The sequence below is a fragment of the Poecilia latipinna genome, unplaced genomic scaffold (genome assembly GCF_001443285.1).
Source record: "Poecilia latipinna isolate Pla-1442-1.1 unplaced genomic scaffold, P_latipinna-1.0 Scaffold3400, whole genome shotgun sequence".
In the NCBI taxonomy this organism is placed as follows: Eukaryota; Metazoa; Chordata; class Actinopteri; order Cyprinodontiformes; family Poeciliidae; genus Poecilia; species Poecilia latipinna.
The window spans coordinates 1-13,665 of record NW_015116016.1 but is presented as its reverse complement, the minus strand read 5'-3'; the positions used below and the strand labels follow the sequence as shown (position 1 = coordinate 13,665).

General features: G+C 36.1%; 1 protein-coding gene across 1 annotated transcript; it reads left to right on the top strand.

The window, feature by feature from the left end:
* Positions 1-390: 390 nt before the first annotated feature.
* LOC106940874 (disintegrin and metalloproteinase domain-containing protein 11-like) lies at positions 391-7,589 on the top strand (the record flags this gene model as incomplete). The annotated part of the gene is made up of 4 exons (XM_015023735.1): positions 391-1,013; positions 1,129-1,271; positions 7,153-7,229; positions 7,526-7,589. Coding segments are annotated over exons 1-4 (342 nt in total), but the record flags the coding sequence as incomplete, so codon positions are not given.
* Positions 7,590-13,665: the final 6,076 nt, after the last annotated feature.

The following is a 13,665-nucleotide window of genomic DNA, read 5'->3' as shown; positions in this document are numbered from 1 at the left end:
TTCTCTCAAAGAAACTTGGGAATTTTTTTAATTTTTATTCTAGCAAATTTTAGACTTATGAAACTGAGGAATTTCCTTGTTTTTCTTTGAAAATTCTGAAATTAATGTAAAAATTCCTGACTTTTATTTTCATGCTAAATTTCTACTTTTCAAACTCAGAAATGTTCTTGTTTTTTCTAGAAAATTTCTGCGATTGATTTTAAAATTAGAATTTTTTTCACCGAATTTTCAAGCAGTTAAACTCAGAAATGTCTTTGCTTTTTCTAGAAATTTTATGATATTCATTTAAAAATGTTGACATTTTTCCACCAAATGTTCAACAATTTCAGAAATGAATCTCAATTTTTTTTTTTTTTTTTTTTTTTAGCAACTTTTCAACTTATACTAAGAAATTACCTCTTTTTTATATAATTTTTGTGATCAATCTCAATATTTGTTAGCTTTTTGGCGGACGTTTTTTACTCTTCCATTTTCTCTACTGATATTCAGATTGCGTACCCGCTCTTCCTCTGGTTGCCATGGTAACTTGGTGCTTTTGTTTTGGTGAATCAGTTCATCCGGGATGTTCTGGCAAAGCCAACCTTTCTGTCAATCATGTTTAGGTGATTGTAGTTTCAGACCCATCAGGGCTCATCTCCCCACGTAGGGAGGGGGTGGGGGAGCACGTAAAGCCGCACGTGCTGCGTCTCTCCACGCTCCTCGCGCTGAGTCCTGCTCTCTCTTAGCAGCCGACACACGCGCGTAAAGCCAGACAGGTGCGTTTTTAGGAAACCCCATCCGCGTGTTTTCACCCCGCGCACCGTGGGGACGGTCTCTGCGAAATGCGGGCGTCGCGTTTAAGAGAAGAGGAAAGCCACTGTCGTGTTCAGCATCAGTCCCGCTGCGCTCCTCTCGGCTCCTGGCGGGTCATCTAACGGCGCAGCTCCGAGGAAATCACTGGGACTATGTGAGCATCATGATCCCTGTGAGATGCCTGCTGTTCGCCGCAGTCTGTGCGAGGTACGCCGAGACAGGTAAAAACGTGGATTTATTTTATTTACCCACCATTTTTGCACATGCATCTAATTAAAAACGGAGATAAATGGGGTGTTTGGGGCAGTTTTTCATTTTGGTTTGTCCTCCAAGCAGGTGTGGGGGAATGGGTGAGGTTGCCCTCTGCAGAGGAGGTCGTCCAACCCAAGCGGCTCTTGCAACAGATCCACTCAGAGGAGGAGCTGCTGCACGGTCACCTGGACACCCGGGTCAGAAACCTGCCAGATGGCATTCAGCAGGTCAGCTTTAGACTCATATATGTTTTAACACCCCCACTTTTCATGCAGTTTTGCTCAAAAGCAGTACAACCAGTCTGAATGTGCAGTGAAACTGATGTGAGCGCATACATCTATCTAAACAAAAAATAATTTGTGGTTTTGAGCGCACATTCCTGTGTATGGAACAACTATTGTGCCAAAAGTACATGAAATTGGATCTGTTTTTCACATGCAAAGAACGTTGAGACACAAACAACTGTGTTCATAAATGAACCACACCATTATTTTCATTTAATCAGTGCATTTTGTTGATGAAAACACAACCAAGAAATCAATGTTCTCCAGGAAGTGGCAGAAATTACAAAGCAAAACTGCAGGATTAAAAAAAGACATAAGAGAACATGCTACACTTGAATTTTGTAGGGTAATATTAGGGTTGCATCGATATAAAAATTTGGATCGATATCCGATATTAATATAGATGTTTTGGACAATATTATATATATGTCTCTACTTTTTTGACATTTTTACAAAAAGGCAACAAGTTGGAAATAAATATTGGTTGTTAATACTGGCCCAGTTTTGTTTATGGTGCCAATACCGATGTGTTACAGATTTACTGATATCGCTCTATATTGATATTGATGCCAATATATCCGATATATCATGCATCCATACCAATAATATGTAGTTAAGCATACAAATATCCTTACTTTGTGCATTTCAGGTAACAGAAAAGAAGATGTGTACATTTCCTTCTGATGTTGAAATTTAATGAAAATTAAAATAAAAACATAATTTTCAACTTAATAACAACAAAAAAACAATATTTTAACTTACCACTGGTGTGATTCTGTCATGGAATATTAATTTATTTCATGACAAAAAAACATTTGTTATTAAATTTATATTGCGGACATTAGTTTATTCTTTGCCATGTTAAACCAGAGTAATTCAGATGTTCCATGAATACATAGAAAGAATTAAAAATGCTCCTTTTCTGTGTTTTTACAAATGAAACAGAAGTTTTTGTTTGGCATAATTGGTCTAATTATGACTCTGCAAGTAAGAACAGTGGAATTTGCTAATTGTTCCCAGGATTTATCACATATTCCTGTCTGTTTTATTCCCTGAAACAGTAAAAGACAATTTTCACTAATAGATATTTTATGACTCTTAATCAAAAGTACTTATGGTTTTATACCAAATGTGTGAACATCAAATCCAGTGCAGACTTCCTGGAAAAACAGTAAAAACTGCCTATAATTTTTCACTGAATCACAAATTGAGACTCAGATCCCCAACTTGGCTTCATCAGCCGCATGTTGTCTGCAGCAGTAATGAATTTACTCTGCGCAAGCCACAGAGGTCGGCCATCTCCATTAAAGGGGCACGAAATAAACCTTAGCAAAGTCACAGAAAACTTTTTCTTTTCCGCCTGTGGTGTGCCATGCTGTTCCCAGGAAAAGTTACCACTGTTTTCTACTTACACAAATAATAGGGATGCAACAAGTTGTCAATTAATGAGTTAATCTAAAGTTGAGTCAATCGACTAACAATTAGCTGCCATTTGTCTTAAAAACCTGAGTTTTTAGATTTTTTCATAACATAAAGGGCAATTTTTTTCCATAATATGCTAAAAAAAGATTTCTGAATTATTTTGTGTCATCTGTATTAAATACTGGAAGGAATGTTAAAACGTCAATCCATTAGTGCATTTACGTCCGCAAAATCAACCGTGTTAAATTGAATCACGTCTTCCCCCGCCCCCATCACGTTGAAATTTTTCTGTTATGCCCTCTGCCTTTTCTCATCACATCGCAGCAAATCAGTTATTTCTGGTCAAGAATCTCGGCTGAATGAGCGATACGAAGGCGATAACTTAAGGAGCTTCTCCAGTGATTATATTTTGCAACCGTTTCTCTTTCTGTTTCGGGATAACCGCCATCTTGTTTCCAACTGGCTCCTGTAAAGATGACCGGTGGCGCCCTCTGCTGCATGGCGGCCAAACTGCAACACTGAACGAAGGTCTCTAAAACGAACGTTATAGAAACTAATTTTAAAATTAAGAAACATTAATCAACAATTAATCATAAGTTGTTTAACTATTTGCATCCCTAATAAATAACACATGTAAACAAATGAGTAAAGAACAGTCTACTGCGATGGTGCATTAGGTTCATCGTAGGAAGGAAAAAATTAGTACATTTCTGCCAAAAACTCGGAAATTTTGAGATCAATCTCAGAAATATTCTAGAGAAAGTCTGGAAATTTCTGAGCTTCAAAACTTGGAAACTTTTAACTTTGAAGTTCAGAAAATTAAAAAAAAAAAAATTCTAGAAAATTTCTGAGTTTTTTTTCTTACAAATTTTCATCTTTTCAGACTTCCAGATTCTTTCTGGAAAACTTTAATTTAAAGTTTAAAGTTTAATCTCAAAATTTCAGAGTTTTCTTTAGCAGAAATTCACAATTTTTTCTTCTATCTTCAGTGACCCTATACGCTGTTGCAGCCTGCATATCCTGCTTTGTAAACTGCAATGAAAAGCGACACTCTGTTTTGGCTCTCTCTCTCTCTTTCTCTCTCTCCAACCACACCTCCTGCATGAGAAAAAAGAAAAACTCAGCCCACCTCCACTTCAATCTCTTGCTCCTTTCCACCCTGTTAGATTATATTTCACACCTCTACCTGTTGTCTCCTGTTACCTTTCCTTTCCCCACTGTCGGCGTTGCAGGTCTGACCTTGAGCTGCCCTCTGCAGTCAGCATGTTGTCTCATGACTTTGTTGATGAAACTAAAGAACACATCACATGTGAATTTAAATGAAGGTGCCAAATAGTAAAACATTTTTGACTCTGTTTTTGTTTTAGTTTTCATGTGAAGTCTCAAACGTTGGGGAATTTGATTGAAGAATCTGGATAAGTTTGTATATTTCTTAATACATCCATGATGCTTTTTTCTGCTTTGGATTCATTGTAAATATAGAACCCAGATATTTGAAAAATTAAAAACAAATTCATTGTTTTCATCCAGACAACATATATTTATTGAAAACCTGGCAAATGCTATTACAAAAAGTAAATTAATGCAGCTAACGATTATTTTAGTGATCAATTATTCTGACCATTAATCAGTTTAAATAAAACTGTCACATTCTACAGATACTCACTGCATGTAGGCCATCCTGACAGCGTAGGGCTATCTGATAGAACACCGGTGGAAACGCGGTCTCTCCGAAACAGAGCCGAGCCGGGCCGAGCCGGGTGGTTGAAGTAGAGCCGGTGGAAAAGGGGCATTAGTGATTAATCAGTTACTAAATTAGTTCACGATTATTTCAATAATCGATAAATCTCTATTAAACCTATTAATCATTTCAGCCCTACTTGGCATTAATGATAATACTCCTCCCAACTCAACATTTACACTCCCATGGGAAAATGGATGCAAGCAGATATGCAATTATACCACTGTACATCTTTGAAAAGCAGAAGTAGAGCCTCCTATACAACCAATAAGAATGCAGCAAGTCAACAACAAAACGCATCTCTTTGGCAGCAGCCATTGGACAACCATACAGCGGTAAAACCAGCTGACCAAACATGCTGGAGCTAGTTTGGGTTGCTAGGCGACGGGCTGGGGTTGCTAGGTAACAGGTGGTTGGCTAGCTGCTGTTCTGAAGCAGAGTTTTTATCTGGAAAGAGAGTGATCACTGTTGGACATCTTTCCTCATCAGTGTTTGTTGTGAATCCTCAAAAAAATCAGATTTTATCCATTTCCTTCACTCCTCCACACTGTCACTTTTTTTTCTCACATCCCCTAGTCACCTTTTCTTTCTTTCTTTTGAAAGCGTGAAATATTTGACAAATTGGTGAGTCGTTGGAGTGAGTTTTTATTTGGGATCAATGCCGTCCTGAGATTCATGGTTTTGAATCTTAAAGGTTTCTGCTCTGCTGCACATAACAGGAATAATTCTTACTTTTTACAAATTCTCCACATTTTTGTGAATATCTTTTAATTCATCCTGTACATACATACTGTCCATATATTGTCTTTTTTGATTTATAAGACACTCTGGTAGCCATTTGTAAGATTTTGTGGATCATAGTGTAAACAAAAACAGTAATTTATTCAAACTATTCCAACAACATTGCCCATAAACAGTAATAATAAACTAAATTTAAAGATATTCCAAAAATCCCCATTTACATTGAGGTAAATATTTATTTCTCCAAAATAGTGACATTTATTTAGTAGAATAAGTGTTGCATATTTATTTACCTCTTTAACAAACACACCATCCCTACTGTGATGCACGGTGGTGGCAGCATAATGCTGTAGGTCCAGGAAGGCAAAAATTAATATTAACACTAAACACTAAATTTTCTTTATTTTGAAGAAATTTTTTATTAATTTATTTACATAGCAACAATTCACAAAACCAAAAAAGCAAATGATTTAGTCTAAAAAGCCAAATTTTGTTGTTCTTGATTGATTTTTAAAAGCAAAATAAAAAAGTTTAAAACATACAAGAGAGTGAATATTTTGTTAATAGGTAATGTATATGAGTATGTAAGCAAAATAAATACACAAAGTTTTCACACTCCTTTATTTTTGAGGGTCATTTGTGTGAATTTTGTCCCACAATGCAGAGCAAAAAATGTCGTGATAAAATAACTCCAGCTGTTCTACTTATTCCAGTCCTGGTTCTCCTACAGTCAGGAAATAATTACTCAATTCCCCGGTGACGGAGGAATATCGCTCTAATTTTAATGTTTCTGATGAACAGAGAGAAACAGAAAATTACTGAAGAGTAAAAAAACACATTTTACAGTTTAAAACTAAATCATCTCAATCAAGTTAACCACCAAAATTCATTAAACTGAACATAAAAAAAATAGCTTGTGATTTTTATCACACTTCAGACTGTTGCTTTACCAAAAGAAAAACACACAATTTCTCTTTTTTGGTCAGAGGCTGAACAAAATCATGCCAAAAACTATTAATCTGTAAGAGAACAAACCTGCAAAAATCAAATATTTTTCTTCCAGACGCCACAGATCGTCATCGAGTTCAACAATATTTTGGTTATAAAGCATCAGGTAAAACCGAAACCAGACATCCAAAGAAATCATAGTTCTTCCTTTAACATTTTATCTAGAACTGATAGCAATAATTTTTTATTAAAATATATATTTTTATTCTTGTGCTTCAATAAACAGAGTAGTTTAGTTCATTTTTGGATCCATGAAATAATATTTCTGGATTTACTTTGGTGCTATAGAAGCACTCATCTGTTTTTTTAAATTAATTAATTATGTTAAATTTAATTAATAACCACTTAAAAATTCATTTAACTTTTAAATTATATCATGGGTGTCCAAAGTGTGGCCTGCGGGCCATTTGTGACCCTTCAAATGTATTTGTTCGGCCGCTGCCCGCCGGCTAACAATGGTAAAAAATTTGGTCAACAATTAATGACCCAAAAAGTCTTGAAACTGTCGGGTTAAGGCAAAAGTCTGAAGCCTTTTTGTGTTGTGAATCTTTAATGATGTAAAAATGTAATAAAATTTTGCTTATTGTTGAGCAGTTAAAACTAAAATAAATAAATACATAAAATAGAAAGCCTTTATTTCGATACAAAAAGTGTTCCATACCATTTAGGAAAAAAAATAACAAAACTAACAATAGACAAACTTTTGCATTTTTAATTTAATTAATTTTAAGTTTAAAAAATAGTTAAAATTTACAAATTTACTGAATTAAATCAAACTTATTAATTAATTTCTTTTATTTTTACTGAATTAAATCAAACGTTTTATTTATTTATTTTTTTTTTTACTGAATTAAACGTTTAAATGAATTTTTCTTGATTTTTCCCGTTTATTGTTGTTATTTTCTCTCCTAGCCCATCCATTTGGCCCAGAGCAGCTTCCTGGTCGAGGCATTTGGCACATCCTTCACCCTTGACCTGGAGCTGAACCAGTAAGTAAACTGGGCCTGTGACCCATCTGATCGTATCCTTACAGCCGTCTCTTACAGATTTGTTATTTTTCTGCTTTACACTCCCCCACACTCTGTACATCCTCTGTTTCTGGAGCTGCAGGCGACACAACACTTCTAATGTCATAAATAAAAGCTTATAAGAGGTTTTTAAATCTATTAGAATAAATAGATTCTAATATTTATTCTGGACTAAAAAAAGCCCAGAGTAATCATTAAATTTAACTGAGTAACGACAGCAGTGTTTTATAACCGTTTAATTTACCTTTACTTTACAGCAACCTCCTGTCTACAGACTACGTGGAGCGTCACTTTGACAACGGGGAGCTGTCACAAAATACGGTAAGGTTATATAAATATGTGTATTATGGAACTATGTGTTACCATGTGGCGTCTATAAAATGACAAACTACTTAAATTACTTATTTTTTAGGTAGCTGTATAACTGTGTCTGCATGACATGGTGTTCATAGTGCCACAAACAGAAACACTGCTCTTAAAAACATTCCCATTTGAAATGGGTTTCTTCAGGACGCCACTTAGAAGTGGCATAATTTAACGCCTTGAAATTGGGCCTCTGTCTCTTTAAGAACTCCTGCTCTTTACGAAACTCCGCCTTCAGGAAGTCATCGCAACATGGCTGCTGGAACAACCTTTAACAACCTCTTTACCAGCGTTTCACAGAGAAGTAGCTCGTAAAGTTAAATTTGTAAACTGCAGCTCTGAGGAGGAGCTGCGTCTAGAAGGCGGGGCTAAGTCCACCCAGGCGTTTTCAATGGTTGCCGTGGAGATTAAATAACTTCTCAAACATGCATGAATGAATCAAAGCAACACTCCAGGTTTGTTTTTGATGAGGGAATAACATTACAACATGAAGTAAAGCATAAAAACGTTGATTTTAATCGATACTGCCCCTTTAAATCAATGACATCCTGGAGGCCTGTTGTTGGCACTCAGCCTGCAGCGTTTTCACCACTAATGGCTTCGTGTTTTCCTCCGTTTTCTTCATCTCTAAATCAACACCGTAACATCATATCTGCTGTATCTGTACTTGAAAAATGGCTCTTAGTTGCTCAGATTGCAAGTGGAAGATATTAAGCTACGATCTGGTATCGACTTTTGCACCTGGTTTCTCGTCAGCTTTATTTATCACAACCGTTATTTATTTATTGCTCTTCCTGTCAATTTGAGGTTGAGTTTTAGAGTCCAGACTTATGAAAATAAGAGCATATCAAAGGATTAGTAATTTCAAATACTAGAGAAGCTGATTAACTTAAAGAAAATGAAACATGCATCATAAAAGTAATTTAGTTATAGTTATTTAAAGGAGTTACTAGACATGCTGAAAATTGTGGCATTGGATTTCTGCAAAAATATAAAATCTTACCAAGTATCTTTGGTCTAGTTTCTAGTGAAATAAGGCAAAACAAACTTACAAGTAAGTTTTCAGCAGGAAATTATAGCTAATATTGTTTATAAAGTATTTGTTCCACATCATGTAATAAGTGAAATAATCTGACAGTGCTTTTTAAAATAAAAAATAAGGAATTATTTATCTAAAACAAACTTCTATTTAATGCTGAAAAGCTACTTGTAAGTTAGTTTCGTCTTATTTTAAGTATACAAAGATATTTTCACTAGAAACTAGACCAAAAATCCTTGTATAATACTCTGTTGTTTATTTGGAAAGGCACCATTGTTCTTTATGCCTTAATTATCCAAATTTTGCAACAAAAGCAGCTCATATGCAACATGTAGACTAAAAAATTAGATAAAAATCCTTTATTTCTGCAGGTGACAGGGGAGTTTTTATTGCACTCAAGGCCAAAAACAATTAAATTATTAAATGCTTTTGCATTTCTGAAGTAGCTGGATGCTTTTCTTTTAAGCTTGAACTCATGTGGCATTTTATTTTCCCCGGCCTTAAGAAATGGCATTGAATAGCAGCTTTTTGGTACAGTTTTAGAGGCACTTATGGGTCTGGCTCTGTCTGCCTTTATCCATGCATCAGATTAAAATAAATCCCATTATTTATTCCCATCAGAGATTTTCAGCTTTCTCTACAAGCGTCTCATTTATGCCTTGTCCTCTGCTGTATTTTAATCTCCAGTCTCGTTTTCTCGCTCGTCTCTCTGTGGTCCTTTTCTGCTGAAAGAGCCACCTGACCAATCAGTGAGCGGTTGCCATGGCAGCCAGCAGTCAGGAGCAGAACCACTCTGGGTCTATTTTGTTTCAATCATCCGTCACCCAGAGTTGTTGTTTTTTTTCCAGGGGGAAGAAAAGTCTTAATTTATTTATTTTTTCTGTTTGTATTCGGGTGTTTGGACCAAAATTGCAACGTTTGTTACATTTTCAGCTGCTGCGGTTTGCTTTCACACTGCACTTTGTCAAATGAACCAAAGTATAAAGACAACCTGTTCCCCTCCTCGCCTGTGGTGGCGCTGCACCAAGAACCGCTGAAGGAAATGACACTCTAAGAAAGACTTCTTTCTTCATGAAATGTAAACAAAAATGGAGCATAGTCATATTTTAGTGGTTGTAGGATCTTTGCTTTGTGTTTGGTAAAAGATGGAGCCATTTCTTTCTTGGGTTTGTTTCGGTTGTATTTACCCAGAATGCCATGCACTCTAGTCCACTTCCTGCTTTAGGAGCTGTCTCCAGTCTTCTTGGCATTCACATTTGCATTTGAACCACACCAACTTTCACTTTTATTAAACCGAGACTTTTTAGGCGGACCACAGTTTGTCTTTTTTGTCCGGATCAGAGGTCGATTGCGCATTCACATTTCCCCAACCGAACTTTCTAAACAAATTAACTAGAGTTCAATTAACACAAACTTAACCTGACCAGTGGAAATTTGAGCAATACCCAAAACCCAACAGACATTTTCTTAAATGAATGAATGTTACTTCAAATCAGATAAAACTGGAACATTATGGAAATGTTACAAACCGTCCTGATTGCAGTGGTTGTTTTCTTTCTTAGGATACAGACCTGAAGTTACAGGTAGTTTTTGCTTTTTAAGTCGTTTCTTTTCCTTCTAAAGCTTCATCTGTCTGTTGTAACCATTCGTCTGGTCCTCTGAGAGCATTAATGCTGAGTGCAGGCTTTCAGTGCACTCTAACTTCTCTAATTCTGTTAGTTGTCAGCTTCAATCCTCTTATTTCTGAAGATTATAACTGTTGCTGTCCCTTTCTGAGTTCAAGCTATTTCGTCACTCTCTTCAAATGTTGTTCTGCTCGTGTTTTGTTGATGATATTTTACCTTTTATGCATAATTTTGTATGCATGGGGCTTATTTACATGAGTGAGTGGCCATTATTTGTAGTGCACACATAACCTTTGTGAAAAGCCCTTTAAGTTCTTCAGTCAGTGTGTGTCTGCTGTGTCAGGCAATTTGATTTCCTCCATTTAGCCTCGTAATCCTACCTTTTATTTATTTATTATCCTGCCCTGTGCTAAGTGCTATGAGCTCTCTCTCTGTCTTGTATGACTAATGAAAGTATTTTCTTTCCTCCGAGAAGTAGTGGTGCGTCTATGTCTGAAGGTTTAAGAAAATAAAAGTACTGAGATCCACATATGCTTGCAGTTTAGGCTGAAACTGTAGGATAAGGCTTTGGTTGGTTTTAAAAAGTTACAGTAAAGTCCTTTTTATTTTGTTTTTCACTGTGTAGTGGAGTGTCGACCTGCAAATAACAATATAATGTTAGACTTTAAATATAAACCTGATATTTTAAATGCTGAAGTCAGTCAGATTTTCTCAAATAGGTTCAGTTGCTTGTAGCTCTTTGAAGGTTGTTGGTGCCAGACAGACTGGTCTGACTATTTCAGGAACTGGTGATCTGCTGGGATTTTCACACACAACCATCTCTCAGGTTTGCAGAGTGGTGCGAAAAACGGAGAGCGTGAGCAGCTGTTGTACGCAGGGAAATGTCTTGTTGATGGTCATAGGAGAATGGAGGTTACCAGTTTACAAAGTGATAATAAAAGCCAACAGAAGCTAAAATAACCACTTTTTGCAACCAAGACATGTGAAATATCATTTCTAAATGCAGAGCAGGGTGAACCTTAAAGCAGCTAAGTGCCACTCCTGTCAGTTTGCAGCAAAAACTGGAGCTACAATTTACAAAATCTTACAAACATTTTAAAATGAAACACGAGAAAGTTGTTGCTTGGTCCAACAATTCTTAATTTCAGCTACAGGCGACCTACCAATGATTCAGTCTTCTAGCGATGGTGTAATTTTGAGTAGGATTGAATCTCTGAACTGTTCAAAATATGTTCATTACATTTTTTGAACAAAGTCAGTCTGCCTATTTTGAGCTCCTTTCAGAATGAGCTGTTTTAAGGCATCTTGTCACTTTAAATCCAGATAATCCCGTACTGGCCACGCCTCCCAAATCAATGCTTACACTTGGCATTGAAAAAGCTACAAAGAATGTATGCAACCATACATCTGTGAAAAGCAGAAGTAGAGCCTCCTGCACAACCAACAAGACTGCAGCAAATGGTTTCACTTATCTTTTCCAGCAGCCATTGTACAGTGAATACAGTGGTGAAACCAGATGAAGAAATGTGATTATTTATATTAAGCTTTTCTAAAACGTAATTTAAATAATCAGAAACTTATGGAAGCCCAAACTCTTCTCAGTAAGTTAAACTTTACCTCATAAGCAGACACCTTTGTTATAATTTTTTTAATGTTATTTTTTTAAACAGACCCTTGTAACAGATTGTGTTTTTGCACATTTGTTAAGAAAATAGTGTTTGTATAAACTAAAATGTACACTATTTTGTCTCACCCATTTATGTATAAATGTATTTAACTTTTTTTTTAACTTTAGCTATGTTACTTTGTGGATTTGCAAAACGTTAACGCCAATATTGCCAATGTTTGGAGTTATTTTGTATGATTTATGGATAAGTATTCCTTTATTGTTTTTTCTTTAATGTAAAATAACATTACTCATTGTGTTAAAAATGTTATTTGTTCAAAATAAAGTACATTTAAAACAATATGGTGGAGCTCCGGTTGGGTTGCTAGGTGACGGGTTGGGTTCCACTGGGGTTGCTAGGCAACGGCGCAGCACCAGTTGAATGTGACGTTACATTCCGGAAGTTTTTGAAACAATTTTTCAGACCCCAAAAAACATGAACGTATTGCCAAAACACAACTGAGTGGGTTTTTAAGTCGCTTGTCCTGTTTTCAGAAGCTGTAGAAACCCAAGTGGAAGAATATAAAAACCTGCTAAATGCTAATTTTGTATAACAGGTCCCCTTTATTTCCATATTGTAACCATTTTCTGATGACTGTTTCTGTCAGGAGATGGTAGTAACTGCTACGGTCCCCAGATATCACTCCAACAGAGCCTTTTCGGGATGTGGTTGAACAGGGGAATTGTGTCGTAGCCAAAAGATTTGCCAAAACTGCCTGTTTAGTGTCAACTGGAGTCTGTCCAATGAAGAATAAAGAAAGTTCTGGAAGCAAAAAGCAGGACCAGCCCAAAACTAGCAGCACCTTAGAAAAATATCAGGACATATTTGCTGCTTTAATTTTTTTATAGCATTATCTGAGCTGACTCCGGTGACTTACTGAGGTTCATTACCAACAACTGAAACTGACACATGGAAAGATGAGTGTATACTATTACATTCCCAGTTTCCAAGAATCCACAAACATATGCGAGTGTAATAATATTCCTCCACTTTAAGCTTCTTAAAACTGTAAAAACATGCATGAATTTATTGAGTGGCATCACAGAGCGTCCCTACAGATTGTCGTAATCTGAGCATATCTGCACGCCGAGTGCAGAGACGGCTCTGAAACACTATATTGAAAACATGATCGTCCAGTTGGAGCCCTGCAGGGGATTATGAATAATCAAGTGATAGAATCTGGAGGCGACGGTTTTACCTCTCTCCACTTCAGCCAAACTGAAATGTCAACCCAGACCGTCCCTCACACGGTCGCAGTTTACTGGAAACTTAAATATTAATCAGCCAAAACAGAAATGGTTTAAAGTGAGTGGATATGCTTTTAAATTTTGCTTTTTAGGTCACATTTTCTTTTAAATATTTTAGATATGCTAAATTAGCTAGCAAACAGGTGAATCTTTCTGCAGAAAAACATGCATCGGTGTGCCTTAGCATTTTAAACAATTTAACTGGTTTCAAGGCTTCGTTTTGACAAAAAAGGCGATTCCTAAAGGGGTTGAAGTGAAACTTGTTAGCAAAAAACAAATTTACTTTATTTTTAGACTTTTTGTTTAAGCATTAAACGCTACATCTGAGTCCGGTTGCCAAATCCGTTTTTGCCCCTTTTTTGTACCCACATGTTTCCATTTCATCTCAACCTACTTTCATGTTGTTTCCACAAACTAAAACTTAATGTAATTACAAAACACTTCAGTTAATATTTA